Source organism: Microcaecilia unicolor, chromosome 8, assembly GCF_901765095.1.
Source record: "Microcaecilia unicolor chromosome 8, aMicUni1.1, whole genome shotgun sequence".
In the NCBI taxonomy this organism is placed as follows: Eukaryota; Metazoa; Chordata; class Amphibia; order Gymnophiona; family Siphonopidae; genus Microcaecilia; species Microcaecilia unicolor.
Window position 1 is genome coordinate 74408333 of NC_044038.1, and position 27942 is coordinate 74436274.

Consider the following 27942-nt stretch of genomic DNA (forward strand, 5'->3'; position numbering starts at 1 on the left):
AAAGGTCTTTAATACATTTTTGGTAACACTATAAGAGTAAATGCTCATTAATTAATGTTACTTACAAAGAACAGCAACACCAAGAATAGAAAAAATATGAACACATAACACAGTTCTTCTACATCATCCTTGGCAAGGGGATGGGTGGCACTGCAAGGAGGAAAGAGAAGGTAGAAGTGGGGAAGACATATTATTGCAAAACTCAGTGGGGGTATCTAGTTTCTTTCCTTAGCAATGTTCAGAGTAAGTGGGAAATAAAATATAAATATCTTTAGAAAAGAAAAAGAAAATCCACATACTGCTATGGAGTAAGATTTAGATGAACAACAAAACACAGAGGTTGGACATTACAAACAGTCCAAGGACTATCAAGACAGTCTGGCACACAGGAGATGATGGAATTTGAATCCAACACTCTGTAGTTTTGTGAAGTTCATTAAGTCCTTAGTGAAAACCTTGACTGGATTTATCACAACTGCCAAGAGAGTTTTGGAGGAGAATTGTACCTGAATGTCTGTGTTTTATTCCTAATGCAGCCTGAGGGCACAACATGGCCACATCGAGTTTAAATAAAACTGCCCTCAAATTCCATTGTCTACTGTGTGGCATACCGTAAGATTCTGACGGAAATATGGAGTTCATCTTCTGCCAGGGATAAAGGTTTCATATGCTATCTTCTTCCCTTTTTATCTTTTGAAATGCTTTCTTGTTAGCTTTAGCTCCTGGTAGGTTCAGGATATAAAAGGGATTCATCTGATCTCTGCAGTGCACGGAGTCTCCTGTCTCCAAAGCCTCAACCGTACACTCTTTCCATGAAGACATCACAGTTACCAATTCGAGAAGCCATACCAGGCCAGACTAGGTTCTGTGCACTTTCCTTAAAGGTAGATAAAACACAGTTTTAGTGGAGACGTGTAGCACAACTGAATATGCCATCCTTCCTAACTACACCTGTCCCCTACACTATGGCTTCCAGCATCATTTGACAGTTGGCCAGCCTAAGCACTAATGGTAATTTTTGTAAGAGGGCAAATAGGCATTTAGTTAACCACTATTTTATAAAGACACATAGAGGCATATTTTCAAAGCACTTAGCCTTCCTAAGTGCCATAGGTTTCTATGGAACTTTGGAAGGCTAAGTGCTTTGAAAATATGCCTCATAGGCACCTATATGTATTCATAAAATGCTAGTGCAAGTGGCAGAAATTGTACCTACACTGCAAGCAGCATTTCAATATGTGTGTAATTAGCATATTTTACCATCAATGCACGCACTGGTAAATTTCACCCATGCTCTGCCCAAACTCCAACCCCTCGACACGTCTACTGGCAAAGTATGCACCTCATGTCAACACGTGTACTTTTACAATGGCCAGAATTTGACAACAGGCCATTTATGCATAAAAATGATTTTACAAAATTATCCCAAGTGCTTTTTGTTTGTTTGTTTTTTAATTCCATCAACATATCTACAATCATTGTGACTACAACTCTATGTGAAAAAAAGCAGGGAACAGGAGGAGGGAATTGTGATGTCATCACTGGTTCAAGCAGTTAGGCCTTAAACTTCCTGCTTAACCTATCATGCAGACAGAAATTCCCTATTAAGATCTCACCACAGAGCATAAATGGCCTCCAACCTCTTCCCTCTCCCCCACAAAAAAAATTCCTAACCTTGTTTGATGGATTTTTGCTAATTTTCTAACATTTTACTGAATTATTAAAAAAAATAAATAACCACAGTGAAATGGTAATAGAAGGGCAGCCATTTTAGTCTCCAAGAGCTAGCTTCCCATTATGTACTGTATGTGATCACAGCAACCTACAAACAACTGGTGTAGAGCTATATAAAAATGCCCAACACATGGATCAGGAGAACATGCTGTGGACAATAATTATTCTGGTACAGTAACTGGACAGAGAAAAGGTTGAAATCTTGGAAGGGGATGACTGTAGCTGCCTGTGATAAAAGGAAAAAGGCCCATGGAGCTCAAAAATAATGCGATGCCATAAAGCATTCCTCTGGTTAGCAATGCCTGTTTCTCTCTACCCAAAACAAATATCCTCATCAAATACAGCCAATTACTAATAATGCACTAAGGGACTGGAGGAGCTCTGCCAGAAGCATCAGAAAGCATGCTTCAGGAGTCAAAACAAGACAGGAAGACGAGAAGGGAAGGCCAGGAACAGAAGCTCTAAGGTATCCAATGCTATCCAGAATTTATAATTAAAAAAAAAAAAAGTTAAAACAAACAGATCCGCATTACAGTGGATATTCTCACTTGAATCCTAGGTTATGGTTACCCTTTAAACAATGCTAAAAACTCAAGGGATAGTGATAATCTTGTTCATATAAATACACATGCCTTTGGTACTTTAATATTACATCAGTTCTACATATTTCTAGCCATATCATTTGTTGGATTAAGTGGTATATCTGTCCTGGGGTATTGGTCACCCCCACATCAGTAAGCATTTTTATTATCTTGTATGCTTATTTCTGTTCTTGTATGGATTGTGAGAAATGTTCAAAGGTCGGAAACGAGAAGCAAAATCATCACGGACGCCATGCACCCTCAGATTAGTAAGAGGTTAGCCCATGATCCAGATCATCGGGAACAGGCTTGACCAGTCCAGATTTTATCTCCAGGGCATCTATGGGAGAAGCAAAATCATCACGGACGCCATGCGCCCTCAGATTAGTAAGAGGTTAGCACATGATCCAGAACATCGGGAACAGGCTTGACCAGTCCTGCTTTTATCTCCAGGGCATCTATGGACTTGTGATTCCAACGTCTCAGAGAAAAATAAGAAACTATTAACTAGTAGATGATAGTGAGAAATCCAGGACTGGATTACGAGGCAGAGAGACAGTATGGCTAATGTCTAACTCCAGGTTTTCTGTATAGACCTGCTTTTACACCCACTGCCTGCAGATACTTGATGTTTTCTTTTCTCAAATCCAAAACTACAAATCCATGAACGTAGTTGGGGTGGGGGGGTGGGACCAGGATCTAGATTAGTCCTGGAAAAAAAAAAAAGAGGGGACAATAAAATTGGCTGCAGGGTAATTACTGAGCAGTAACATGTTTAAAAGAATAAAAATAAATAAAAGGGCACAAGTTCTGATTGTTTTCCAATAAAAAGTTTTTAAAAAGAGCAAGAGAGCTCCCCAGTGACAAAATACTAAAAACAGCTTGTTTCTGACCAGCTCAGATGCTCAGCGGGTACAGTTCAATTCACTGCTCTCCAAAGCTAGCTGTACAGAAAATGCAATCTTCTGAGGGGGGAGGTAAGCTTGGCCATTGCTCAACAGTAACTGTTTTGCAAGATCTCCCAGTTATTAAGAATATTGTATAACCTTGCATTTTCATTTTTTTTCTTGTTATCCACTTTTGATTGCATAGTGTGAGGGGGTCACAGTTGTTTGACATGTTTAGTATTTGGTCACAGGGGGGTCTTTGTTATTTTCTAGTTTCAAAAGAGGAAAAACAGGTGTCAACAAGTCAATAACTGGAACAGGACATGTTTTGTGGCCATCTCTGATTTGGGCTGAAACATTCCCACCTACAAGAACATTTAAAAATAAAAATAGAAAAACTGAAGAATTATACGCAAATTTGAAATTTTAAAAAGACTTATACCCTAGTAACACATTTCAGACCCTAAAAATATCTCTCAATAATCTATATAAAATAAATACAGTTTTTCTACTTACACTTCAGTTATTCTAGTAAAAAATAAGAAATACATAATAAAAAATTAAAATTCCTAAGTCACAGCTTCACACAGTACTTGTACTAAGGCTGTCTGCCACCCAAATCAAACATGGCCGTTGAATGCTTCATGATAAGGACAAGGCTACAGTTAATAAGAAAAAAAAGTAACTCTGCTGTCTTTAGCTCTTGTATAAATGGCTGTTGTGTTGAATAAGTTTAAGACATGTTCATAGCAGAACATATAGATCTCTCATTTAAAAGGAGTTTTTCATGGGCTTTCTACCCATAAAGAAACAGAACACAAAGCATCTAATCTCATTTGTCTTGATCAATAAAGACTCTCATTAGGCACAAACTGAGATATATACATAACTTCCCTGGTCTGTTACTCTGGCATAGCTACTAGTATGATCACAGAAACACAGACTCTGGATGGGCCAGGAGGTGCTTATCTGCAATCTCCCACCGCTGAAGGTCCTCTATGCCTGTCCTGTGCTTTCTTCAATATTGTTTTAGCCTTCATCACCTCTGTGAGAGGCTGTTCCATTTCTTCACAGAAATGGAGATGAATGCATGGATTTCCTTATATTTTTCTTGAGTTAGCCCCCTCTAGCCTCATTTCATGACTCCTTGATTTGGAACTTTTCTTGCCTTTGAAAGATGCTTGCATCTTCTGCATTCATTTTACTCTAGAAGCATTTGAATATTTTTACACTCTGCCAACCTCTGGATTTCTTGTGCTCTGTATACAAACCCCTTTGAATGTAGCCTCCACAACTGAAAGCTACACTCCTGATAAAGCATTATCTACCTTTTTAAATTTTGTTAAACCTCTTCCTATGCACATCCTAACATTCTTTTGGGTTTTCTCCACACTGTCTTACTACACAGGTTACTTTTAAGATTATCAGATAACCCACAGATCTCTCTCTTATTCTGTAGTCATTGTACCTTCCCTTCCCACACTCCCCCCTCCCCCCATGTATTGTGCCACTGAATCTTTTCACTTCAAGAGCACTACATAGTACTTTTGTGGCATCAAACTAGTTCATAGACACACCTCTGCTTTAAACAGTCTTAGAAAGCATTCCGCGAACAGCACTGCACCAATGAGACTGGAAGAATTGTAGTATTTCACTACTCTGCAACCATCCTTCGTTGAGGGCCAGTCCCATGCTTTTTGTTAATAAAAAAAACACTGTTCTGCTACATCTTGCCAGAAAATTCATCCCTATCTATGGGGCTTCTTGCCCTATCCCTTCTACCTGCCCACAAGGCTTCGAAGATCTGGGCTACCACTTCAGTGTAAATGACCAGCTTGAGATATTTGGAGTGTAGGTGTTAATTGTGAATACCCCTTTGGCTCAACATGAAATATGTGCTTGGCCAGCGTATTTACCATAGATTTCAGCGCTGTGTCTTGTGATGGTGGAAGGGTTAACAAACTAGTCTACTTCTCATGCTGCAGATACTGATTACTCTGGTGTCCTGTAAGCAGACCAGTATCTGCACTGATGCCCGTGGATGATAGCTGTGAAGCCTCCTCAGAATTTGGGAATGTCCCACTGGAGGAATGACCCTTCTGATGTTCCTGCAGTTGAGGGAGCTGCTCAAAGACTTCCCCACACTCATGGCACAAGTAAGGACCTGCCTCTTTATGCTGAGTTCGCACATGAGTATCTAGCAGGGTTTGTTGGGGGTAACCCTTCCCACAATTTAGACATTCATAGGGCCTCTCCTTTGAGTGGACTCTCTGATGTACAATGAGGTGAGACTTGTGCATGAACCTCTTTGAGCACTCACTGCATCCATAGGTCCTTTTGCCAAGAGAAGACCTCTGGTGAGACCGGTGGTCTGGATGCCTGGAAAGGTTGGTCTTTACCTTCATATATTTCCAAGGCCATTTGCTTTCTTGAGAGTGCTGTAGCTGGTTGTAACCCTTATCACACCTGCTATTTTCCCCACTGGAAATCTTTCTATCAAGATTCTTATCAGGCAACCCCATACTGGTTTTTCGTTTATTTGTATACTGACGAGTGCCCTTGACAGCTTTCATGCGGCTTGTGTTGCCTTGAGTGGAGTGGCTCTTCATGTGGTAAATAAGATTCGATTGCTGCCTAAAGGTCTTCAAGCACTGGCTGCACTCGTAGGGCATCTCACCTGTGTGGGTCCTCAGATGCACCATTAGGCTGGTACGCTGGCTGAACTGTTTGTCACACTGTTGGCACTCATAGGCTTGGTCACCAGTGTGGACCCGCTGGTGGACCAGTAGGTTAGACTGGTGGCTGAACCTCTTGAAGCACTGATCACACTTGAAAGGCATCTTCCTTGAAGGAATCAACTTTGTGTTCTCCTTTACACTTCCATGTTTGAATGCGGGTATACCTCCTGTGTCTGCTCGTTTGTGGCGTTTAGATTTAGGCTGTTGACCAGAATCACAATCTTCCTTCTCCTTTGGTTCCCTCTTTATCTTGCACCTTTGAGCTGAAGATCTCTCAAGCTTTGTTTTGGATGTCTCTGTATCTGCCAGACTTGTGACATCTTCAGACTCTGTCTTAAGACTGGCATTTTCTGTGTTCACTATGTAGTTCCACACACCCTGGGTTGCATGGCTCTTCATGTGGTAGATGAGGTTGGACTGCTGTCTGAAGCTCCGCCCACATTGGCTACACACGTAGGGCATCTCTCCTGTATGGGTCCTCAGGTGCACCATTAAGCTAGTGCGCTGGCTGAACTGCTTTTCACACTCATGGCATCTGTATGTCTTCTCTCCAGTGTGGACTCGCTGGTGAACCAGTAGATTGGACTCATGGCTGAACCTCTTGAAGCACTGGTTGCATTTGAACAATCTCGTCCCTGGTGCTGCCAATGGTGAATTAAAGCTGAGGTCCTCTTCAGACTTGATGTCCTTCCTGGGTCTGCCTCTTGCATGGTTTTTCTGATACACCATCAAGTGCAACTGTGGGCCAAGTTTCTTCTCTTGCTTGCTGTTCTCTCCATGGAACTTTATTTTCTCATTCAAGTCCACAGGGTTCTGAGGTTTGACTTCAGGGTTACTTACACTTAGGAGGCTACCAGACAATTGTTCAGAAACATAATTGCTTAATGGCTGGTCGAGGACTTTGGTGTCCTTTTTGCTGCTTGCTGTGCCCGGAGGCCTGTGACTCTTCAGGTGGTGGATGAGACTGGACTGCTGCCGGAAGTTTTGGTCGCAATGAAAGCACTGGTAGGGCATCTCCCCACTATGAATGCGCTGGTGCACAACCAGGTTTGACTTGTGGTTGAACTTTTTGGGGCACTTTCTGCAGCGGAAGGGCTTTTTCACTGTTAAAGACCTGTGAAGCATCAGGATGTCAGATGGTGCAGTAACTTTTGACCTTGTACTTCTTTGGGGCCTGCTCCTCTTGCATGACCATTGGGGCACCACCCAATCCAGTTGTTGGCAGATGCTGTCATATTTGCCACCCCTGTGGGGTCTCCCTGCCAAGTAAGTCATTTTGGGACCTACACCTAAGGAGCCATCAAGTGGCTCCACTTTGACACTTCGCTGATCATTCCTCAGAGTTCCATGATGACCATTACCTTCCCTGTGTCTTTTGTAGTCTGGTGGGTACTGCTCCATGTAGCTTCTCATGTGATAAATAAGGTTGGACTGCTGCTGGAAGTACCTTCCACAGCGGCCATATTGGTAGGGCATCTCACCTGTGTGCATCCGAATGTGCCCCATCAGGCTGGTGCGCTGGCTAAACTGCTTCCCATTCTCATAACACTGGTATTTGTTCTCATTAATATGTGTCTGCTGGTGCACAATCAAGCTGGACTCATAAGGGAAACTTCTATAGCATACATTGCACTTAAATAAGCTCCTACCCATGGGAGTAGTTTCCTGATGCAAAGTGGCATTTATGTTGTTGCCTCTTGCGCAAGACTGTTGATGCTCCATCTGGTCCGTTGACTGTCCAGGGCTCCTTCCGTACTCATTGTGTAATTCGCTCTTTATTGCCAAAGGTAAATTGGTAGGAACACGGGCTTGCTTCTCATATGGTCTGAAGTTCACATGACCCCTAGAAGATGACTGAGGAACCTTAACGTTCATGTGCTGGCTTGAGATTTTAATTCGATCCTTGGGACTCAACACAGCTTGTGATGAATGACTTTTCATGTGATAGATAAGATTGGATTGCTGCCGGAAACGTTTCCCACATTTGGTACATTGGTAGGGCATCTCACCTGTGTGAGTGCGGATGTGCACCATGAGGCTGGTGCGCCGACTGAACTCCTTTCCACAATCATGGCACCGATAGGCCTTATCCCCTCTATGAATACGCTGGTGCACAATGAGGTTGGATTCATGTGTGAACCTCTTAAAACATTCATTGCACTTGTACGGCCTTTTAGTTGCAAGTGCTTCCTGGTGCTGGGACCCAGCAATATCTGGAGGGTTCTCTGACATGGATTCCAATTTCACTGGTAGTGACTGGTCTCTCAATTTGTCAAGTAGTATGTGATCAAACTTCTGACTGGAGCTAGTCCTACATATACTATTCTCCATAGAAAGAACCTCAACTCCCAAATTCAGTTCTGAAGGTCCATTTACATGGTCTTGAGGTAATATTGTGGCTTTGGTTGTCTCACAATTCTGCTGGGCTGAGTCTACTGCATATCCTTCTATCCATTCAATATAACTCATGATGTCCTGCTCAATGTGGCTTTTCCAGTGATGGGTGAGGTTGGATTTCTGACGGAAGCTTTTATCACACTTTGTGCACTTGTAGGGCATCTCTCCTGTGTGGGTTCTTGCATGCATTGTGAGGCTGGCACGCTGATTAAACATCTTCCCACACACATGGCAAGAGAAAGGCTTCTCCCCAGTGTGGATCCGCAGATGGGCCACAAGAGAGGACTGACTGCCAAAGTTTTTCTCACATACAATGCAATGGTACAGCCTCTCCCCTTCTGCCTCTTCTTGGCACTCAGCCAAAGTCACCTCATGGTCAATGCATTCAAAGGACTCTTCCTGGGCATGGGACTTTTGGTGGTGCAAAAGTTCATCTAAATTATGGTAGACGTTGGTGCAGAATGGGCACTGTAGAACGCCCCAAGTCCCTTGCATGGATTTGCACCGAGTCTCAGCCATATTCTTCATTCCTTGCCCATTCTGTGAACCGCCAGCTTTCACCTGAACCACAGGGGTAGAGGATCCATGGACAGACAAGTTAGGCCAAGAACTACAATAAGATGCAGAATGAACAGCATCTCTTCTGTCCCTGCTGTCCAGCATCTTGTCTTTCCTACTATTCAAGTCCATCCTATTTTGGCTTTGCACCTTCCAGGCTGATCTTGTAGTGATTCCAACTTTGCTGATTTCCCCTCCAATTCCCCCTGGCAGCTGCTGTGCTGTCCCCTGACCTGACGTGTTCAGTGCTGCAGCACGGAAGACTTGGGTGCTTTGCCGCAGAACTGACAAAGGGTTTCTCAATTTGCCAAAAGTTTGTTTCTCGGATTGTTCCATCTCTTGCTGCCTCCAACTTCTCTGTTCATCGTCATCCACAACCCCTTCCCACTGCTCTCCAAGGCGCCTCATGATACTGGAGGAGTTCTTGATATGCCGAGCTGTTGGAGAAGTTTTTGTGTTCTTTGTGGGCTCTTCTTCATCAGAGCTGTCTAGGACTATCACATCTTCTGGCATTTGTCCCAGATGCTTTTCTAAAATGGAAAAACAAAATCAGGTTCTTAAAAACCTCTCTCAAATGCAGAAGTAGAAAAGCAGCTCTGTTGCTAAGAATTGCTCTGTTGTATCCCTTCCCCCTCCCCACAACACATCTAATCTGGCCATTGCAATCAAGAGTTCTGAACTGATCAACAGGTATTAAACAATATTCATGACTCTTCCCCCCCCACCCCTCTTGGGCTACGAATGGCACTTTCACAGCAACCCCGCTTTTATTAATAGAACTGTGATGTCACAGTGGTAATTGTAACACAGGTTGGGTATCTTGGTCAGTTCTGCACTAACCATTAGGCCACTCCTCCAGAAGGCTTTGATCTAGGCAACCTGGGTTCGATTCCCACTGCAGCTCCTTATGACCTTGGGCAAGTCATTGCCCCAGGTACAAAAAAAAATTTGATTGTGAGCCCTCTAGGGACAGCGAAAGTACCTGCATATAATGTGTACAGCGCTGCGTACATCTAGTAGCGCTACAGAAATGATTAGTAGTGGTAGTAGTAGCCACTCGTAATAGCACTCCAATTTTATTTTATTTTTTTATGCAACGCTTTGCAGCGTTTTCACTGTGTCATGCTCATTACCTCCTACATGAGAATGGAAGGGGCAAACCTCTCTCTCTGTATCTTCATTTACCTCTGAAGGGCTCTGGGACACGTCTCTGAGAGTCCTCAACAAATGGTTCCTCTCCTCGTTCCATCATCAAAAGAATTTCAGGTTTAGAGAACTGGTACCCTGCAAGAAGGAAGCATGCACTTTGCTATTATCATTTCTTGTAACACTGAAGCAAGATTCTCCCCCCCCCCCCCCCCCCCCCCCCACCTATGTACCACAGTTCTGCCAATGCACCTCAATCCTGCTGATAATTATATATCTAAAGATAAATAAATAAAAAGATATACACGATGATATTTAGCAGCATTTATAATATAAATAATCCCACTGCACCAGCCCAGGAGATACCCCAGAAGCTGACAACATTCAGTGCTGGTGTCTGGATAACTATTAGGGATAACTCAGGAATATCACCAGCCTCTAGGTAACTCCTGGCTCTGCCCATTACACATGGACACTAGCATTGAATCTGGGTATTACTTAACCACTGTGGCTGGCTTTTAAACCAAAACGCTGACCACCATGGCTGAACTGGTATATATAATAGAGAAGACCTAGAAACTGAGAGGACTCACCAAGCGAGAGCATAATCTCATAATTCTCTCTCATCACGCCCCTGTACAGCTCCTTCTGCCATCCCTGCAGAGTTTGCCATTCTTCCTGTGAGAAATACACTGCCACTTCCTCGAAAGACACCGGGGCCTACAACAGAACGGGATGGTTAGCACAGAACAAAATGGATCAGGTGAGACAGCAGCATAAGCTTATAGGCAGAGCACTGCATGCTGATGATCAATACCTCACCTGGAAACAGAACTAGTCTGGACCAGCTCTATTGGTTTACCAGTGAGAAATTAATAACATAAATTTGTAACACACTGCATCTCTTGAGTTACAGATGACGACGACGACAACAGCAGACTTCCAGTAACAAAGTAAATGACAGCAAAGACCTGCATGGTCCATTCAGTTCAAGCAACAAGGTGGCCAGAGCTGCGCTTGCCACTCTGTGCGGGCTCCAGTCACCCATGCTTAAATGCTGGCTGTCAAGTATCCATCATGCCCAGGGCCACCAAGAGACAGGGCCGGGCCCATGGCAAGGCCGCCCCCGAGGCCCCGCCCCATCGCCCTCCCGAGGTCGCCGCCGCTCCCCCCACCACCCACCCCCACCATCCGCCACCGGGCGGGGCCCCCTGCATTGAAATCACAGCGCCTCTCACCTCCGTGTGAAAGCGCTGCAGGCAGCAGATCGCCTCCCTTTGGCCCTCCTTCCCTCCTTGTGTCCCGCCCTCGCGGAGTTACGTCAGACGAGGGTGGGACATAGGGAGGGAAGGAGGCCCGAAGGGAGGTGATCTGCTGCTCTGCTGCCTGCAGCGCTTTCACACGGAGGTGAGAGGCGCTGCGATTTCAATGCAGGGGGCCCGGCCCGGTGGCAGACAGTCGACGACAGAGGGCAGGTGGAACTGCGGTGCCGAGCCCCCCTTGGAGGCCCGGGCCCGGGGAATTTTGTCCCCCCTGCCCTCCCCTCTCTCGGCGGCTATGACCATACCAACCATATAGGCAGCCAAACATGATGGGGATGATATGTGGTTATAACCAAGACTCCAAGTATTGCTGACAGTATTCAACTTACCAGTCAAGATGTCTTCTCCTCCGCCCTGAGCTGCACAGCACCCTCACTTGCAGTATGTGACAAAGTGATCTACAACACTCACCCTCCCTTCCCTTTCCTCCTCTCCCCACTCATCCAAAGCACAAAGGCAGCAGTAGTAATGGTGGCAATAGTAGAAGCATTCAGCACAGACCTCAGTACTCTGCATGTGTTTTCAGTCTAACAGGACAGTCACAGAGGAGGAGGAGGTATGGCTCTGTGTGTCCATGAGTACTCACAGACCCCAGTACTCTGCATGGGTTTTCAGTCTAACAGGAGGGTTACACAGAAGAAGGGGGCAGAGCCCTTTGAGTCAATGAGCGCTCAAAGACCCCAGTACTTCGCATAGGTTTCCAGTCTAACAGGAAGTCCCTTCCCGTGCACTCCGCTCCATGGATAAATCCTTCTTATCTGTTCCCTTCTCCACTACTGCCAACTCCAGACTTCGCGCCTTCTGTCTCGCTGCACCCTACGCCTGGAATAAACTTCCTGAGCCCCTACGTCCTGCCCCATCCTTGGCCACCTTTAAATCTAGACTGAAAGCCCACCTCTTTAACATTGCTTTTGACTCGTAACCACTTGTAACCACTCGCCTCCACCTACCCTCCTCTCTTCCTTCCCGTTCACATTAATTGATTTGATTTGCTTACTTTATTTATTTTTTGTCTATTAGATTGTAAGCTCTTTGAGCAGAGACTGTCTTTCTTCTATGTTTGTGCAGCGCTGCGTACGCCTTGTAGCGCTATAGAAATGCTAAATAGTAGTAGTAGTAGTAAGTCCACAGAAGAGGGGGTAGGGTCTGTGAACATTTATTGACTCCTAGGCTACTGTTGGGTATAGGTCACAGTGGAGGTCCAGATTCTGTGACCCCCATCCACTGATGTGACCTCATTTAGGGTCCTGATGCACTGTCTGAGAACCACTAATATCTAGTGTTGGTGGTGCACTGTGATGTTATGACCACTGGATTGTGGCATCACCAGAGAGTCCAAGGACAACAGCTTGATTACAAATTTATGTTTAAATCATATTTATTGGCAGGTCATTTTCAAAACAGCAAGATCAAGCCATCAACAATCACAAGACATATCAATCCCCCTCCCCCCAATCCTTCCATCCCATGTACAATCAGCATGCATTAGGTACAATTATGAACATCAGTAGAAATGAGAAGCAGTGAAATGATAAGCAGTATGCATTTAAAATAATCAAACAACCATTAAACTCACAGTTGACTAAAGAATAGTATTATTACCCTATGACCTCTATCTGTATCTCTCCAAAAGGTCAACTAATATCATGCAAGCTTCTAAAAATTTAATATAGCGCTGCGGGCTCTTGGTGTCAATGTCCCCCAAAAGGGTTCCCATATGGCTTGGAACTTTCTGCCAGTGACATGTTCTAGGGCCTTCACTTCCAGATGATCCACCTTTAACTGGACAAGCATCAAAGATCTCCAATGATAATAATGAGGGCCTGCCCCATCCAACCAAAAAATAAGCAATAGTTTTTATAGCCAATAGCATCGACCTTCGCAAAAATGGTCGGAAGCTGCGTGGCCCAGACGGCATCCTGAGATACTCTCCAAAAAGCAATAAGGGGTCTCGAAAAGCTGGATGCTGCCAAACAGAACTCACAAACTGTAAGATTCGAGTCCAAAAACAAACACCCGCGGGCAGGGCCAAAACATATGCTACAAATTGGGGCACAAGCATGACATTTAGGGCACTGTCCGTGTACTGTAATGCCCGATCTCCAAGCTCTATGAGGTGGGATATATATGCGAAGCGCAAATCTGTAGAAAGCTTCCTGTTGACCAACATTAGTCAAGTAGGTATGTAAACTCTTAAGAAAAGTCTTCAGCTGTTGTCCTATAAGTTCTACACCCAATTCTGTTGCCCATTGAGCTGATTCTTGTAAATATTTATGAAGAAATGTCAATGGGACCTTCGAAAGTACCCCAAAGGATATGGCTTCTCGTATAATATCCTTAACATCTTCAGTCAGGTCTGTCCATAAGAGAGTACCAATGTTTAAGCTGCATGTAGAAATATACATCACATGCAGTGAGACCAAACTCCTCTGCAGATCTGTAAATGATTTCATTGCTCCCTCTTCGGTAAGAATGTGCAATAAGTAAACAATGCCCTTTTGCTTCCAAGTATGAAACACACTGTGTCCCACTCCAGGCGGAAAGGCTGGATTGTCACAAAAAAGAGATATATGGGGTCACTGATACCGAGAACTGATGATGCCTACACAGACATTGCCAGACTTGGCGACCCGTTCTCAGATGTGGATAATACTGAAGAGTTCCAGGAGGTGTCAGCCCACAAGAATGTGCCAATAAGCTAAAATAGTATCGTGGTACCAGCTGAGTCTCCAACTCTGTGACCGAGAAGGTTGTTGTATTTCAATACCAGTCATTGAGGTGTCCCATGCCACTGGCCACATTAAGGTATCGAAAATTCAATAAACCCATACCACCTTGGGATCTGCAGCACTTTCAATGGTAACCTAGATCTACCTCCCTTCCATAGATAAGATTGCAAAGTTCTATTTAACTTTACCTCATCTCTTCTGGAGAGAAACACAGGCAACATTTGAAATCTGTACAACCACTTAGGTGCCAGTAACATATTCACTAAATGAATCCATCCCCACAAGGACAGTGGAAGCGCCCCCCATGTCTGCAAGCGTCCCAATGAATCCTCCAACAGAACTTGGATATTATTCACATATAATTGTGTTAAATTATTAGAAAGGTAGACCCCTAAATACTTAATACTGCCAGTCGCCTACTAAAAAGGAAAAGGACCCCACCAGGTGGTTTGTACTGACTGCTGAAAAGGCAGAGCTATAGATTTATGATATTTCAAAATGAAACCTGAGATACTCAAATTTAGTGCTAAGTTCTAGAAATCTCAATACTGACTCTTCAGGTTTGGTTAATAGGAACATTGATCATCTGCAAAAGTAAGTGTTTTAATAGTGTGCCCATTAAAACATCATCCCCTTCTATAAGATGTATCAAAGGCTCAAGCAATAAAACTAAAAGAAGTGGTGATAATGTACATCCCTGCCTGGTGCAAATGAGGAAGTTCTTTCCCCATTTACTAATAGCCTAGCTGTTGGGTTACAATATAAAGAATGGATGGCCTGCAAAAACCACCCCTGCAACCCTATCATCTCTAGGACCCAAAATAGGTAGCTCCAATGAACTTTATCAAAGGCCTTCTCAGCATCTACGCTGAGGGCCAGTGTTCGAATCTCCTGTTTCTGAGTATATCCCATAACTAAAATAATTTTCCGCACATTGATTACTGACTGACAGTTTTTTACAAACCCTGTCTGTGCGTCACTAATTAAATATGGTAAAGCATCCACCAGGCGACCTGCTAAAATCTTAGACAATATTTTAATATCTACGTTGATTAAAGATATGGGGCGATATGAGTCTGCTGAATCAACTGGCTTACCCGGCTTGTGAATTAAGGTAATTAATGCAGTGTTTTCATGGGAAGGGAATGCTCCCACTGCCACCACCTCATTATAATAGTTCAATAACGGCTTTACTGACAGTTGTAACATTTTATAAAATTCTCCAGTAGCCGTCATCTCCAGGTGCTGTATGGGCCTTGAGAGATTTTATAACCTGTTGCAGCTATTTTCCTTGGATAGATGCATTAAGACCCTGCAATATTTCTGAGGTCAAAGACAGGAGACAGGCCTTATCCAAAAAGGATTTAATGATATCTTCTAAAGAGGGTGAGGTCGCTGCATACATTTGAAAATGCTTTACAAATATCTGTGCAATGTGATCCCCTGCGTTGACACGCCTTGCGAGTCTTTTAATAAATGGACCGCCCTCGAGCCCCTCCATGCCTTGACCACCTGTGCCAGCAGCTTCCCTGTTTTGTTACCAAATCTTCTATTAGAGCAAGCCCCTATCCCCTGTAAGTACTGCTTTGGCCGCTGGCCAATATATCTCAGGTTAATCTTCATATTGCACTTTATATGTGGTGTAATCTTGCCTTTTAGTATTTAAATACTTAAGAAAATCTAAATTATGAACCAAATAAGCGGGAAACCTCCATCCTCTACCCAATCCCCTTTGTGTCGAGATTCTTAAGTCTATCCATACCAGATAGTGGTCAGATATGGTTCCTGACCCTATTTGCTGTAGAAAGAGCAACCAGCACTGGTGAGCTATGGATGCCCTCATGGTACCAGCGGCTTTGTAGTCTGCATTTCGAAGAGAAGTGCTTTGACACCACAGGACAAACCAAAAGGTTACGAGATGATGTCATTCCAAGCATCTTCAATTTCCCAGAGCACCCCCAGATCTGGCATCTTTCTAGGCAAAGGACTCAAGTACAAAACCTATTATAGATCCAACTTCTCCTTCTTAGGCAGCCAACTCTGGAATGCCCTCCCCAGACCAATCCGATCACTCAGTGACCATCTGTCCTTTCGGAAATCACTAAAAACCCATCTGTTCAGGCAAGCCTACCCAAACAATCCAGATTAATTCCCACAAACCCATCTATTCATCACATATCCAGGAGACAATGACAACAACCTAGACTACATCTCCCGCCTCATTTTCCCCTGCGTATCCCGTTCTATCCCCTTTCGCATCATCGACCCCTTCCCCAATGCTCACCTACCCTTACTCACACCTCTCCTACTCCCTTCACTCTTGCCCATTCCCCTTCGCCTCATCCACCCTCCAATTGCTCACTTACCCTTACGTCTCCTACTCCCCTCATCCCTGCATTTCTACATTCTTATTTCTTTTATTACTCCGATAATACTCAACTTATTTCTCTCCACCAATACTTTGTAATCCCAATTACTATGTAAGCCGCATTGAACCTGCTTTGAGTGGGAAAGCGCGGGGTACAAATGTAATAAATAAATAAATTTCTGCTGAATGAACAGAGAAGAATAATGTAGAGACAAATTTATAGTCCAATCTAGCAGCAGTATTATGTGCTCTCAACAAACTGGTATAATCTTTATCTTTTGGGTGAAACAGGTGCCATAGGTCTACTAAATTAAGTGCCAACATAAAATTCTGTAATGTTTTGTGGCCTACTACCCCTTTATAGGCTCCTTTGGGTTCTTCAATACGATCTAATGTTGGATTAAACACCAAATTCATGTCTCCAGCCACTACCAGTCCTGTATCTCTGTAAGGGAGAAGTTTGGCAATCAAAGAGGGATAGAAGTTTGACTCAAATGGTATGGGGGGCATATATAGAAAGAACATAAAAGACCTTCCCAAGTATCCACACCCTGAGCAGGAGGAACCTACCTGAGGAATCTTTACAAACCAAAGAAGCTTTGTAATTTAAAGATTTTCTAAATAAAATAGTTACTCCCCCATGCATGCCCCCAGAGGAGGAATAAAATGTCTCACCCACCCACTGTCTCCGGAGTTTCATATGCTCTATAATCGGGTGAGTCTGGTTTCTTGCAGACAAATGATGTCAACATGCTGAAGTTGTAAGGCTGTTAATATTTTTGCCCTTTTAATGGAAGAAGTTATCCCCCACATTCCAACTCACTATTCAGCAATCACCTGTTTTAGAGCCACTCAATTCCAATTAAAGCATATCAAACTTTAAAGCTGTGATAATCTAGGGTGCCCAGCCTCACCCCAGATTTAAAAAACAGATTGTTCTGAAGCCATATATCAGTGCCCACAATAAAGTTCACTGCATTAGTATTCATGCTTGCATGCACACATAAAGAATCACAAGGCATCTGCATAAATTCCCAGAGAAGATACCAATATACTATCAAAGTCTGAATCCCCTCCCCTTGTCCAAAACCCCCCTTCCCCAGCTTTAGAACCCCAAACAAATCCCTCCGCATTGCAACACACAGAATGCCTAACAATTGCAGGAAGTAACTGAAATGCTAGGGATCCCTACCACCCCCTCCCCCCCCATACACCACACCAAAATATTACCATTAATTTCCAGTCATACTATATTCTAGCACATAGTACTATAGCAGTGTTCCCATGAAGAATGTACAATACAGCATAACTTCATATCAATTCTCACAACACATTAAACATTCTGTGCCCTCCAAAACCCGATTTTGCTGTGCAAACATTTGCAATACTCAAGTAGACAAAGTATTTAAATAATCTTGTGCTGAGGGCTCTGAGTCATACATTATCCATTTTCCTTGCACTTGAACTTTCAAAAGAGCAGGATACAAAAACATAAATCCGAATATGTCTCTCAATGCAAGGCTGCACATATGGGACCAAAGCACTTTCTTTTTTCCTGTAATGCATATGAGTAATCTCTATATATAAAAGGCACCTCCAACATTCTAAATTTGTAGTTGCAAGATCGCATGAGTGTCTGCCCCGCCCCCGTATCACGTGATGACATTGAGGGCGGAGCAATGACACAACAAATCGGATTGTCATTGGGTAATCTCGGTTTCCACTCCCCAATGCAGCCGTCATTCCCATACACTCAAAACCAACCAAAATCGGCGCTGGACCCCGTCTCCCCGCCCACAGTCCCCCTCACCCACCCTCCCGCAGCCGCTCGCTCACTGTTCCACCGCCCTCCCTCTCCTCTCCGATCCGGCCATGGTGCACGATGATTACTACACACGAGCAAGGAAGCCCATTGGTTAATCTCTGTTTCCACTCTCCAACACAGCCGTCATTCCCATACACTCAAAACCAAGCACACACACGTTTTTTTTTCTTCCGAGGAGACTAAGCAGCACAACGAGTCACTTTCTGTGCAGCACAGAGAAACGAGGAACGTCGCTGGAAGGACAAAATTATTTGGATGCCCATGCTCCTGCTCCCGGTATGTGCAGCCACCCTAAGAAAGGACCACCCACACAAAACTAACCACCGACTCAACGTCTGCACCCCCTCGCCCCCCCAACCCACCCAAAATCTAAACGCACACTTCCACACAACCAGAAAACCAGACAAATACAAATGGAGATAAAAACAGCAAGCAGGCAGGTTCCCAAGTGCTTACAGGAGCGTCAAGACACACTCCCCCCAACCACAAGCAAACACAGCTATCCACAACACACATTAACAACTTCACAGGCAAGTACCCAAATGCTTAAAGGGACTTCCTCCCCCCCCCCACTCCCCCCCCCAAAAAAAACATATCAAAACGCAGCCTTCCACAGAACAAGGAATGCTGACAAATACACATGCAGTTCAAATTTGCAAACACAGCTCACCAGAACACAGGCATATTAACGACTTGGCAGGCAGGTTCCCAAGTGCTTACAGGAGCTACACCCCCCCCCCCCCCCCCCAAACACACACACACACAAAAGAAAAACCAACCTTCCACACATGCAACAAACACACAAAAAAAAGAAAAACACACACACACACACACTCTCTCTCTCACACACAGTCAATCTCACACATACTCACCCAAACATACACACTCCAAGGAAAACCTTGCTAGCGCCCGTTTCATTTGTGTCAGAAAATGGCCTTTAAAGGACAAAAGGTTTTTGTGTTTGGTTTCTTAATGCACACCATTTTAATTTATTTGAAACCTTCCCATCTGTACATATGAATATCATGAAATCTACATTAAATATCACTAAAACAGCTTTAAAAATTATTCTACCTGGTAGAAACAGCAATTTTAAACTCTGTATTTTCAGATCATCCTCCTATATAATAAAACGCAACTCCAACATTCTGAAGCTGACTGCATGGCTGAGGCATTCCTGCTCTCTGTATCTATCTCCTGAATTGACATCACGTACTTCCGGGTTCCTCACAAGCAGAAGTGACCAACCACACGAGGTTTCTCAGCTTAAATAGGATTGGTCAGTTTCTTGAAGCACAGCCACAGCTCAGCGTCCTGCACAGTAACGCTCAGACACCAGAGAGAGAGGGGGGGCCTGACACCAGAGAGACGGAGTGAGGGAGGGGGGGCTGACACCACAGAGGGGGGGAGGTATCTCTGTCACACACACACACACACTCTCTCTCACAGTCAATGTCTTTCTTTCTCACTCACTGTCTCTCACACACTCTATGTCTCACACTGTGTCACATTCACTCTCTATGTGTCACACAGTCACTCACACACTCTCTTGGTCTCATACACTCAGTCTCACAGAGAGTCTGTGTCTCACACACACTCTCTCTCTCGCACACACTGTATCTGTGTGAAACACACTCTCTCTCACACTGTCTCACATACACACTTGCACACACTCTCATTCTCAGACACACTCACACCCTCTCTCACACACACACACATTCACTCTCTCTCTCTCACACACAGTCACTCTCACATACACTCTCTCAAACATACACACTCCAAGGAAAACCTTGCTAGCGCCCGTTTCATTTGTGTCAGAAACGGGCCTTTTTTTACTAGTCTTGGAATATTTTAATAGGAATGGAATCATATTGCAAAGTATCTCTTTTTTGCCTGAATCCTCTCAATATTTCAATTTTCTGCACATAATTGTACAGTTTTATAAGAACTACTCTTGGGCGGGAATTCACATCTTGAACTCGCCCCACTCGATGGGCCTGCTCGATACAGAATGGCCCAACACTGTCGAATAAAGCAAATTCTATTTTCAGACATGTCTCCAACAAAGGTATCAAACTGTGTTCAGGCAATCATTCAGGAAGGCCAATGATACGGAGATTAGCTCTATGCTATCTATTTTCAAGATCTTCAAATATTTCCTCCTGCTGATGCAGTTGACACTGCATGGCCTCGAGTGAAGGAGCATGTTGTGAAGTCAAATCCTCCAGATTTTAAATCCGCTGTTCCAAGTTGTTTGTATGGCTTGATAGATCGGTAAGCAGAAACTCCATCTTCGCGATCTACATTATTACTGACGCCAAACAAAATTGTAAAGCTTTGTCTACCACTGTGGTCAACTGCGAAAGTTGTTGTTCGGTGAAGGCCATTTCTGCATGCTTCATGGCCTTCGACATCTCTTCGTCGTTCCCCCGCAGCTTGTCTGAGTCTTTTTTAACAGCTTTCGCGGGCATAGTTTGAGAGTGAGAGATTAGATGTTTGTCCATACATTCAATGTACTAATGAGAAGTTAATCCGTGAGTTCAGATTTTCTTTATAGTGTGAGAACGTGGGGAAGGAGATGTGGGGCCCTGGAGCAGAGCCAGCACACGTCTTACTCCATCAACGCATCACGTGACCTCCTGATTACAAATGTATATTTTAAATGTGCCACAGAGTGTTTATAAGAAACGTAGAGCACCGTAGAGGGGAAGCAAACAAAAACTTTTAATAATTCAAGCTTCAAGATTTCCTCATGGAATACCAGAGACTCCAGGAGAGAAATTTTTTTTTAATTTGATGTAAATTAACAGTTCTTGAACATCTGTTCCAACAGTTCAAAGTGGACTACAATACACACACCCTCTGAACACAATACAGGTAATGTTAAAATTCACTCAGTATTAATATAATACACAAAATAACCAAGTCCTAAAAGCCAAATAATTCTTTTCATGTCAAACACTGTCTGGCAAAGAAATGTACACACAAACTCCTTTAAACAGCAAAAGCCTGTCCAAGCAGTTATAAATAAGCAGATAGGAAATTCTCTCTTTAGAAGGCCATGAGCAGAAAGTGAGACCCTTCCAGTTTCAAAACCACTCAAGCTTGCTGCAACCCCCTCTAAAACTCACTCAACTTTACAGATGTTGTCAGGATCCAAAACTTACCATATTTAGCAAATTTTCTACACAATTTAAAATTCTGTGAAAATATTCTTAATGGAAATCTTAGTGTATTTTATTAACAGCTGTGTTCATCTGTGTAATCGGTGCTATAAACGACACTTCCAATTCAGGGAGATGGCAAATGGAGGCCTTCCTTTGCAGTTAAAATTTGAGCTCTTAGTGAAAACTAGTAAATAAAATTAAAATTTATTGTTGGTCCCTTTCAGACATGTGCCTCCCTTCTGGATAACATCAGGCAGATCCAAATTATGGAGGTGGATATTTCAGGATTGGCGGGAGTCACACTGAACGTGCTCAGATTCTGACATTACTGAGGGTGAGGATGCAAACTCCACATGCAGAAATCCATAAGTCAAAAAAAGGTTTTCTGTCACATAGGTTTATGGGAAAGGGAAATGGAGATTTTATAATAAATAAGATTAAAATAAATAAATAAATAAATAAATAATAAAAGTAGAGACCAACCAAAAATGGTTTCTGCAGCTAAAATTCACCACTTGTTTTCAGCAAAAACTTAAAGTGGGCGCAAATCATGGAATGGTGGGCTAGTGGCGTAGTCAGGGCAGCATGGTAGGAAGCTCCTGTGCCTGCTGCCTCTGCCATGACATTCAGCAGCTGTCTCGCAAGACTACCACTAGAAGTTGCGGCAATCATTTTGAGATTAGAACCGAAACGGGTAGAAGCGACTAGAGACTGCTCTCTGTTTGGTGGGTAGAAGGGAGTGGAGCCTGTTCCTGATTTGGGGGGGGGGGGGGGGGGAAGGCACAGCGGAGTGCTATGGGGACACAATGCTAAGTTTCAATTTCAGATAAAAAATATATCGGCACTTTTGGCCAAAACCAAAACATTGCCGAATACCGATTTTGGGCTACTTTTAAGCACTAAAATCAAAACCAAAATGCAGTTGGCCTGTAATTAAAAAGGCCATTTTACACAGAACATTGAGATTAGAACTGAGACATCCAGGTTGGGACATGCTCAATTCCAGTAGTTTTTTGTTTTTTACAAAAGGCTCTGCTGAACATGGAGCCTTTTGTAAGAAATGTGTAAAAATGTGGAGTGCACACGTTATTTGTCTGCACACTCAGCGGGAACAGCAGCCATTTTACAAATATGTACATGGATGAGTGGCATGAACTTGGCAGCTTCCATGCATAGCTAGCAATTTCACAACATCGATGAGTACATGGAGTCGTAAGCAATTTTGAGTGGAATCATAGTCGTTAAAAATGTGTCGACTCGACTCCAAGCTTCAAAATAAAAACTTACATTATAATACAGTGGGGGAAATAAGTATTTGATCCCTTGCTGATTTTGTAAGTTTGCCCACTGACAAAGACATGAGCAGCCCATAATTGAAGGGTAGGTTATTGGTAACAGTGAGAGATAGCACATCACAAATTAAATCCGGAAAATCACATTGTGGAAAGTATATGAATTTATTTGCATTCTGCAGAGGGAAATAAGTATTTGATCCCCCACCAACCAGTAAGAGATCTGGCCCCTACAGACCAGGTAGATGCTCCAAATCAACTCGTTACCTGCATGACAGACAGCTGTCGGCAATGGTCACCTGTATGAAAGACACCTGTCCACAGACTCAGTGAATCAGTCAGACTCTAACCTCTACAAAATGGCCAAGAGCAAGGAGCTGTCTAAGGATGTCAGGGACAAGATCATACACCTGCACAAGGCTGGAATGGGCTACAAAACCATCAGTAAGACGCTGGGCGAGAAGGAGACAACTGTTGGTGCCATAGTAAGAAAATGGAAGAAGTACAAAATGACTGTCAATCGACAAAGATCTGGGGCTCCACGCAAAATCTCACCTCGTGGGGTATCCTTGATCATGAGGAAGGTTAGAAATCAGCCTACAACTACAAGGGGGGAACTTGTCAATGATCTCAAGGCAGCTGGGACCACTGTCACCACGAAAACCATTGGTAACACATTACGACATAACGGATTGCAATCCTGCAGTGCCCGCAAGGTCCCCCTGCTCCGGAAGGCACATGTGACGGCCCGTCTGAAGTTTGCCAGTGAACACCTGGATGATGCCGAGAGTGATTGGGAGAAGGTGCTGTGGTCAGATGAGACAAAAATTGAGCTCTTTGGCATGAACTCAACTCGCCGTGTTTGGAGGAAGAGAAATGCTGCCTATGACCCAAAGAACACCGTCCCCACTGTCAAGCATGGAGGTGGAAATGTTATGTTTTGGGGGTGTTTCTCTGCTAAGGGCACAGGACTACTTCACCGCATCAATGGGAGAATGGATGGGGCCATGTACCGTACAATTCTGAGTGACAACCTCCTTCCCTCCGCCAGGGCCTTAAAAATGGGTCGTGGCTGGGTCTTCCAGCACGACAATGACCCAAAACATACAGCCAAGGCAACAAAGGAGTGGCTCAGGAAGAAGCACATTAGGGTCATGGAGTGGCCTAGCCAGTCACCAGACCTTAATCCCATTGAAAACTTATGGAGGGAGCTGAAGCTGCGAGTTGCCAAGCGACAGCCCAGAACTCTTAATGATTTAGAGATGATCTGCAAAGAGGAGTGGACCAAAATTCCTCCTGACATGTGTGCAAACCTCATCATCAACTACAGAAGACGTCTGACCGCTGTGCTTGCCAACAAGGGTTTTGCCACCAAGTATTAGGTCTTGTTTGCCAGAGGGATTAAATACTTATTTCCCTCTGCAGAATGCAAATAAATTCATATACTTTCCACAATGTGATTTTCCGGATTTAATTTGTGATGTGCTATCTCTCACTGTTACCAATAACCTACCCTTCAATTATGGGCTGCTCATGTCTTTGTCAGTGGGCAAACTTACAAAATCAGCAAGGGATCAAATACTTATTTCCCCCACTGTATATGGTAAATTTATCATTTTATGTATATAGTTGTCCTGGATCTGAAGTACTGGTAAATATATGTTATATTTACCTGTACTTTAGATCCAGAAAAAAACAATTAGGGCCTGATATTCAGCCAACGACGCTCGGCATTTTAATTTACTTAAATGCACTTATATACCATTTTCCTGATCAAACTAGATCATTCAAAATGGTTCACAGGCATATAAAACAATAACAGTCCAGAACAAAGAGATACAAGAAATAATAAAAATAAAATAACCAGCCATACTCTACTCACTTCAATCTAATAATCTAAAAGTCAAATCAACGGGGAACAAACATGTTTTCAGCTTCCTTCTAAATAAGATTCCTCTCTAATTGCAAATCTAAGAGAAGAGGTGCCCAGTTCAAATCTCACTGCTGCTCCAAGTCATTTAACCCTCCATTGTCTCGGGTACAAAATTAGATTGTGAGCCCTCCAGGGACAGAGAAATGCCCAGTGTACCTGAATGTAACTCACTTTGAGCTACTACTGAAAAAGGTATGAGCAAAATCCAAACAAACAAACAAATAAATTAATGAATGTTCCACAACTCCGGCCCAAAACCCAGAAAGTTTTTGAACGCCATCCTACTCTTCTCATGACCTCTATACCAGGAATAGAACGCTAATTTCCTTGACTAGATCGTAACCATCTAGTGGGTATATAAGAAATCAATTTCTCCTTCAAATAATCCGATTTCTGAAAATATAAAACTTTGATTTTCAAAGTTAACAATTTAAACTGTATCCTTTCCTTCACAGGAAGTCAAAGTAATTTGTAAAGAAGAGGTCTAGCACTTTCCCAATAAAGTCCCCCTAGCAACAATCTAGCTGCTGCATTCTGGATAATTTGAAGTTTATTGAACCTACATATTGCAATAATTCAGACGACTTAACAAAAAACCGTATGTGATTGTTATCAATACCTTCCTATTCAGAAAAGGCTTCAATTGTTCAATTATCCTTAATCTAACAAATGCCTTTTGCAAAACCGCAGCTATCTGATCTTTCCCAACCCCATCTGATCCCAATGTAACACCCAAACTGCTGCCAATCCAATCTCTGTTCCAATGTAGGACATATACCTAAATCATTCAGGGAAATATTACGAATACCCAGACAAAATCTTTTAATTTGATGTTTTATGCTTTTGAACCAAAGCCCTGGCAGTTAAGAAATCCAATAATATATCACTCTTTCAGAATTGCTATGAAGGACCTAGACAAGATCTACAAGTACAGGGATGTATTGCTGGATACAAAGATTCAACTTGTCCAAGTTACGGTATTTTCAATAACATCATATGGATGTGAAGGTTGGACAGTGAAGAAGCAAGACAGGAAGAAAATTGATGCCTTTGAAATATGGTGATGGAGAAGCACACTGCATGTACCATGGAATATCCAAAGAACAAATCAATCAGTACTTGAGGAGATAAAACCTAAGCTTTCCTTGGAAGCTCAAATGACAAGACCAACTTTCATAATTCAGACACATCATGAGAGGTGAAAGATCATTAGAAAATGACATCATGCTTGATAACATTGACGATCAGGATAAAATAGGAAAACATGAAATCAATGGATGAATAAAATAACTGCAGATAGAGACCATTCTATCAACAATTAGTCACCTGACTGAAGACCAAACCCAGTTGAGGGCAACTATCTAGACAGTCACCATGAGTGGACACTAATTCAACGACACTTAACAACAATAACAATACCTGTAAGAGAAAGAAGTCTAATATTAAAGAGAAAGAAATCTAATATTAAATATCACAAAGATTATATTCTTATTTTTCTCAGCAAGATGGTAGAGATAGGCGCAACCACTGCTTGTTTTCACAAAATTAGTCTATGTATTGTGTGTTGGGGTGGGATTAAATATCTCAATATTATACATGGCTGAAGTGCTGGAGATGTTTACATATACTCCAGATGAACTGCTGGACAGATGTTTTTATATTATCTAATAATATATACTGCAATACTGACAAGAATAAAAAGTTGTGAACTGATTTTCTGCTAAAATTAATATACTGTATATAGATAAAGAAAGAGAGTAATAAATAGGCCCGACTGCATCCCATTTTTGATGACAACTTTTTAAAAATACCTTAAAAGTTGAATTACTTAACAGTTCTAACTAGTTTTTTCTTGCAGTCGGTCCCCAGTATTGTTTTAAAATATTAATACATAAAACCAGGGACATCCATTTAGAAAGGTGCCTAAGAAATTATGGCCAGGAGAAACTTTCCATGGTTCAGAGTCAAATGTTTCCATACATAAGAAACAAAAAAAATCCCTGGTTCTGACTGCTCATCTGAGATAAAAGCAGTCACCAAGTTAAATGCAGCAACAGCTAGTCAGCTATTTTGGGAATTCCATCTTAAGAACGTGTTTTCTACAGTTTTAGTACTGGGGCTAGGGACTGAGAGCTATTATTTGCGCTCTCTGGGTTATAATTCATAAGGTTGTGGTGGGTGGATGGTTCAGTCACAGCAAGAGCAATATATAGGGCTGTCATTTCATGCCAGATGAAGATTATTTCTATATCTGGAAACCCCATAAGTAATATCACAACTGTCACCAAAGTGGGGAAGCTTCTTTAAATTAAATGTACAGGGAAAGAAACTGGAGAACAGCTTAGAAAACCCAAAATGGATCGTATAAGAAAATTTGTTAAAATAAAATGCCTAAAGTTCAAAAAATTCCACATTGGCAAAAAACATGCAATTTAAATACAATATTCATGGAGATTATAGAAGTAAATTATAATACTTTAATTTCCCAGTAGGAAAAAAACAATACATAGTTTTCAAAGACGTATTGCTCCTTCCCACACGTCACATATACACATTCGCAAAACTAACGTACACTGGTCTTTTCAAAACAAAAACAATAATATCTAAAATAAGCATGAGAACTACTCAGGTTCATATTTCAGTCAAATAAAAAGAAAAACATCATTTTAAGTTTGTTTCTACCTGGAAATCAGAAAACAGAAAAAAAAAATAAATGATGGAAGCTTAGCTAACATAGATCGCAACCCAAGCAATCTCGATTTGAATCTGAAATGTGTAAATCTAGATTTTAGATGGAACCTCACCCAACTGAATCCAGAGAATCCCATCAAACAGATCTAAAACAACAGCTAGGAAAGACAGCGGAAACCGCATGCATTTCTTTTCTGGGGTGGGGGAGGGAAAAACTGGATTTTGCTCGTGCTCCCGGCTCACCTCACTCATGGCTGTTTTTGCAGGCAGCGGAAACCCCCCCACCTCCCCTCCCCCCTTGAATAGCGCCCTGCCTCAAGGGTGGGGGATCATCAAAGGGGGAGTCCAGACAAGGGGCCTTCCAGCCCTACCTATGCCCACGTTCTTGCGTGAGGGGGCAGGTAAAGAAGAGAACATGCAAAGTGTGCGCGAAGTCTGCAGTGCAAAGCCCGGGATGCTCAGCTCCGGCTCCGGGGAAGAAAAGGGGCTCAGAAAGGAGGGGAGTGGGAGCTGCTCTGTACGGCGGCCTCGGTGGCTCATGCTTCCTACGTCCGATAAAAAGCGAAGCACCAGG

The 27942-nt window shown here is 43.0% G+C and overlaps 1 protein-coding gene across 4 annotated transcripts; it reads right to left on the reverse strand.

Moving 5' to 3' along the window:
• On the reverse strand, nucleotides 1-27829 carry LOC115475764 (zinc finger protein 569-like). Of its 4 annotated transcripts, none has more exons than XR_003943094.1 (5): nucleotides 27612-27829; nucleotides 10635-10761; nucleotides 10081-10179; nucleotides 5119-9425; nucleotides 1-877 (listed from the first exon to the last, which is right to left on the reverse strand). XR_003943094.1 is itself a non-coding variant. In XM_030211740.1 (5 exons), the coding sequence occupies exons 1-5, from the start codon at nucleotides 27618-27620 to the stop codon at nucleotides 828-830; spliced, it is 3831 nt and encodes a 1276-aa protein (XP_030067600.1). In that variant the 5' UTR covers nucleotides 27621-27829; the 3' UTR covers nucleotides 1-827. The 4 variants fall into 4 exon arrangements, 2 of the variants coding, with proteins under 2 accessions (XP_030067600.1, XP_030067598.1); XM_030211740.1 differs by having other exon boundaries at nucleotides 5880-9425; XR_003943095.1 differs by having other exon boundaries at nucleotides 858-877; nucleotides 4780-9425.
• Nucleotides 27830-27942: the final 113 nt, after the last annotated feature.

Coding starts and splice junctions, on each gene's coding strand:
- LOC115475764 (XM_030211738.1), bottom strand. Junction 10,180..10,634: donor TGAGATTATGCTCTCGCTTG/GTGAGTCCTCTC, acceptor TCCTTCTTGCAG/GGTACCAGTTCTCTAAACCT. Junction 9,426..10,080: donor TGTCCCAGAGCCCTTCAGAG/GTAAATGAAGAT, acceptor TTTCCATTTTAG/AAAAGCATCTGGGACAAATG.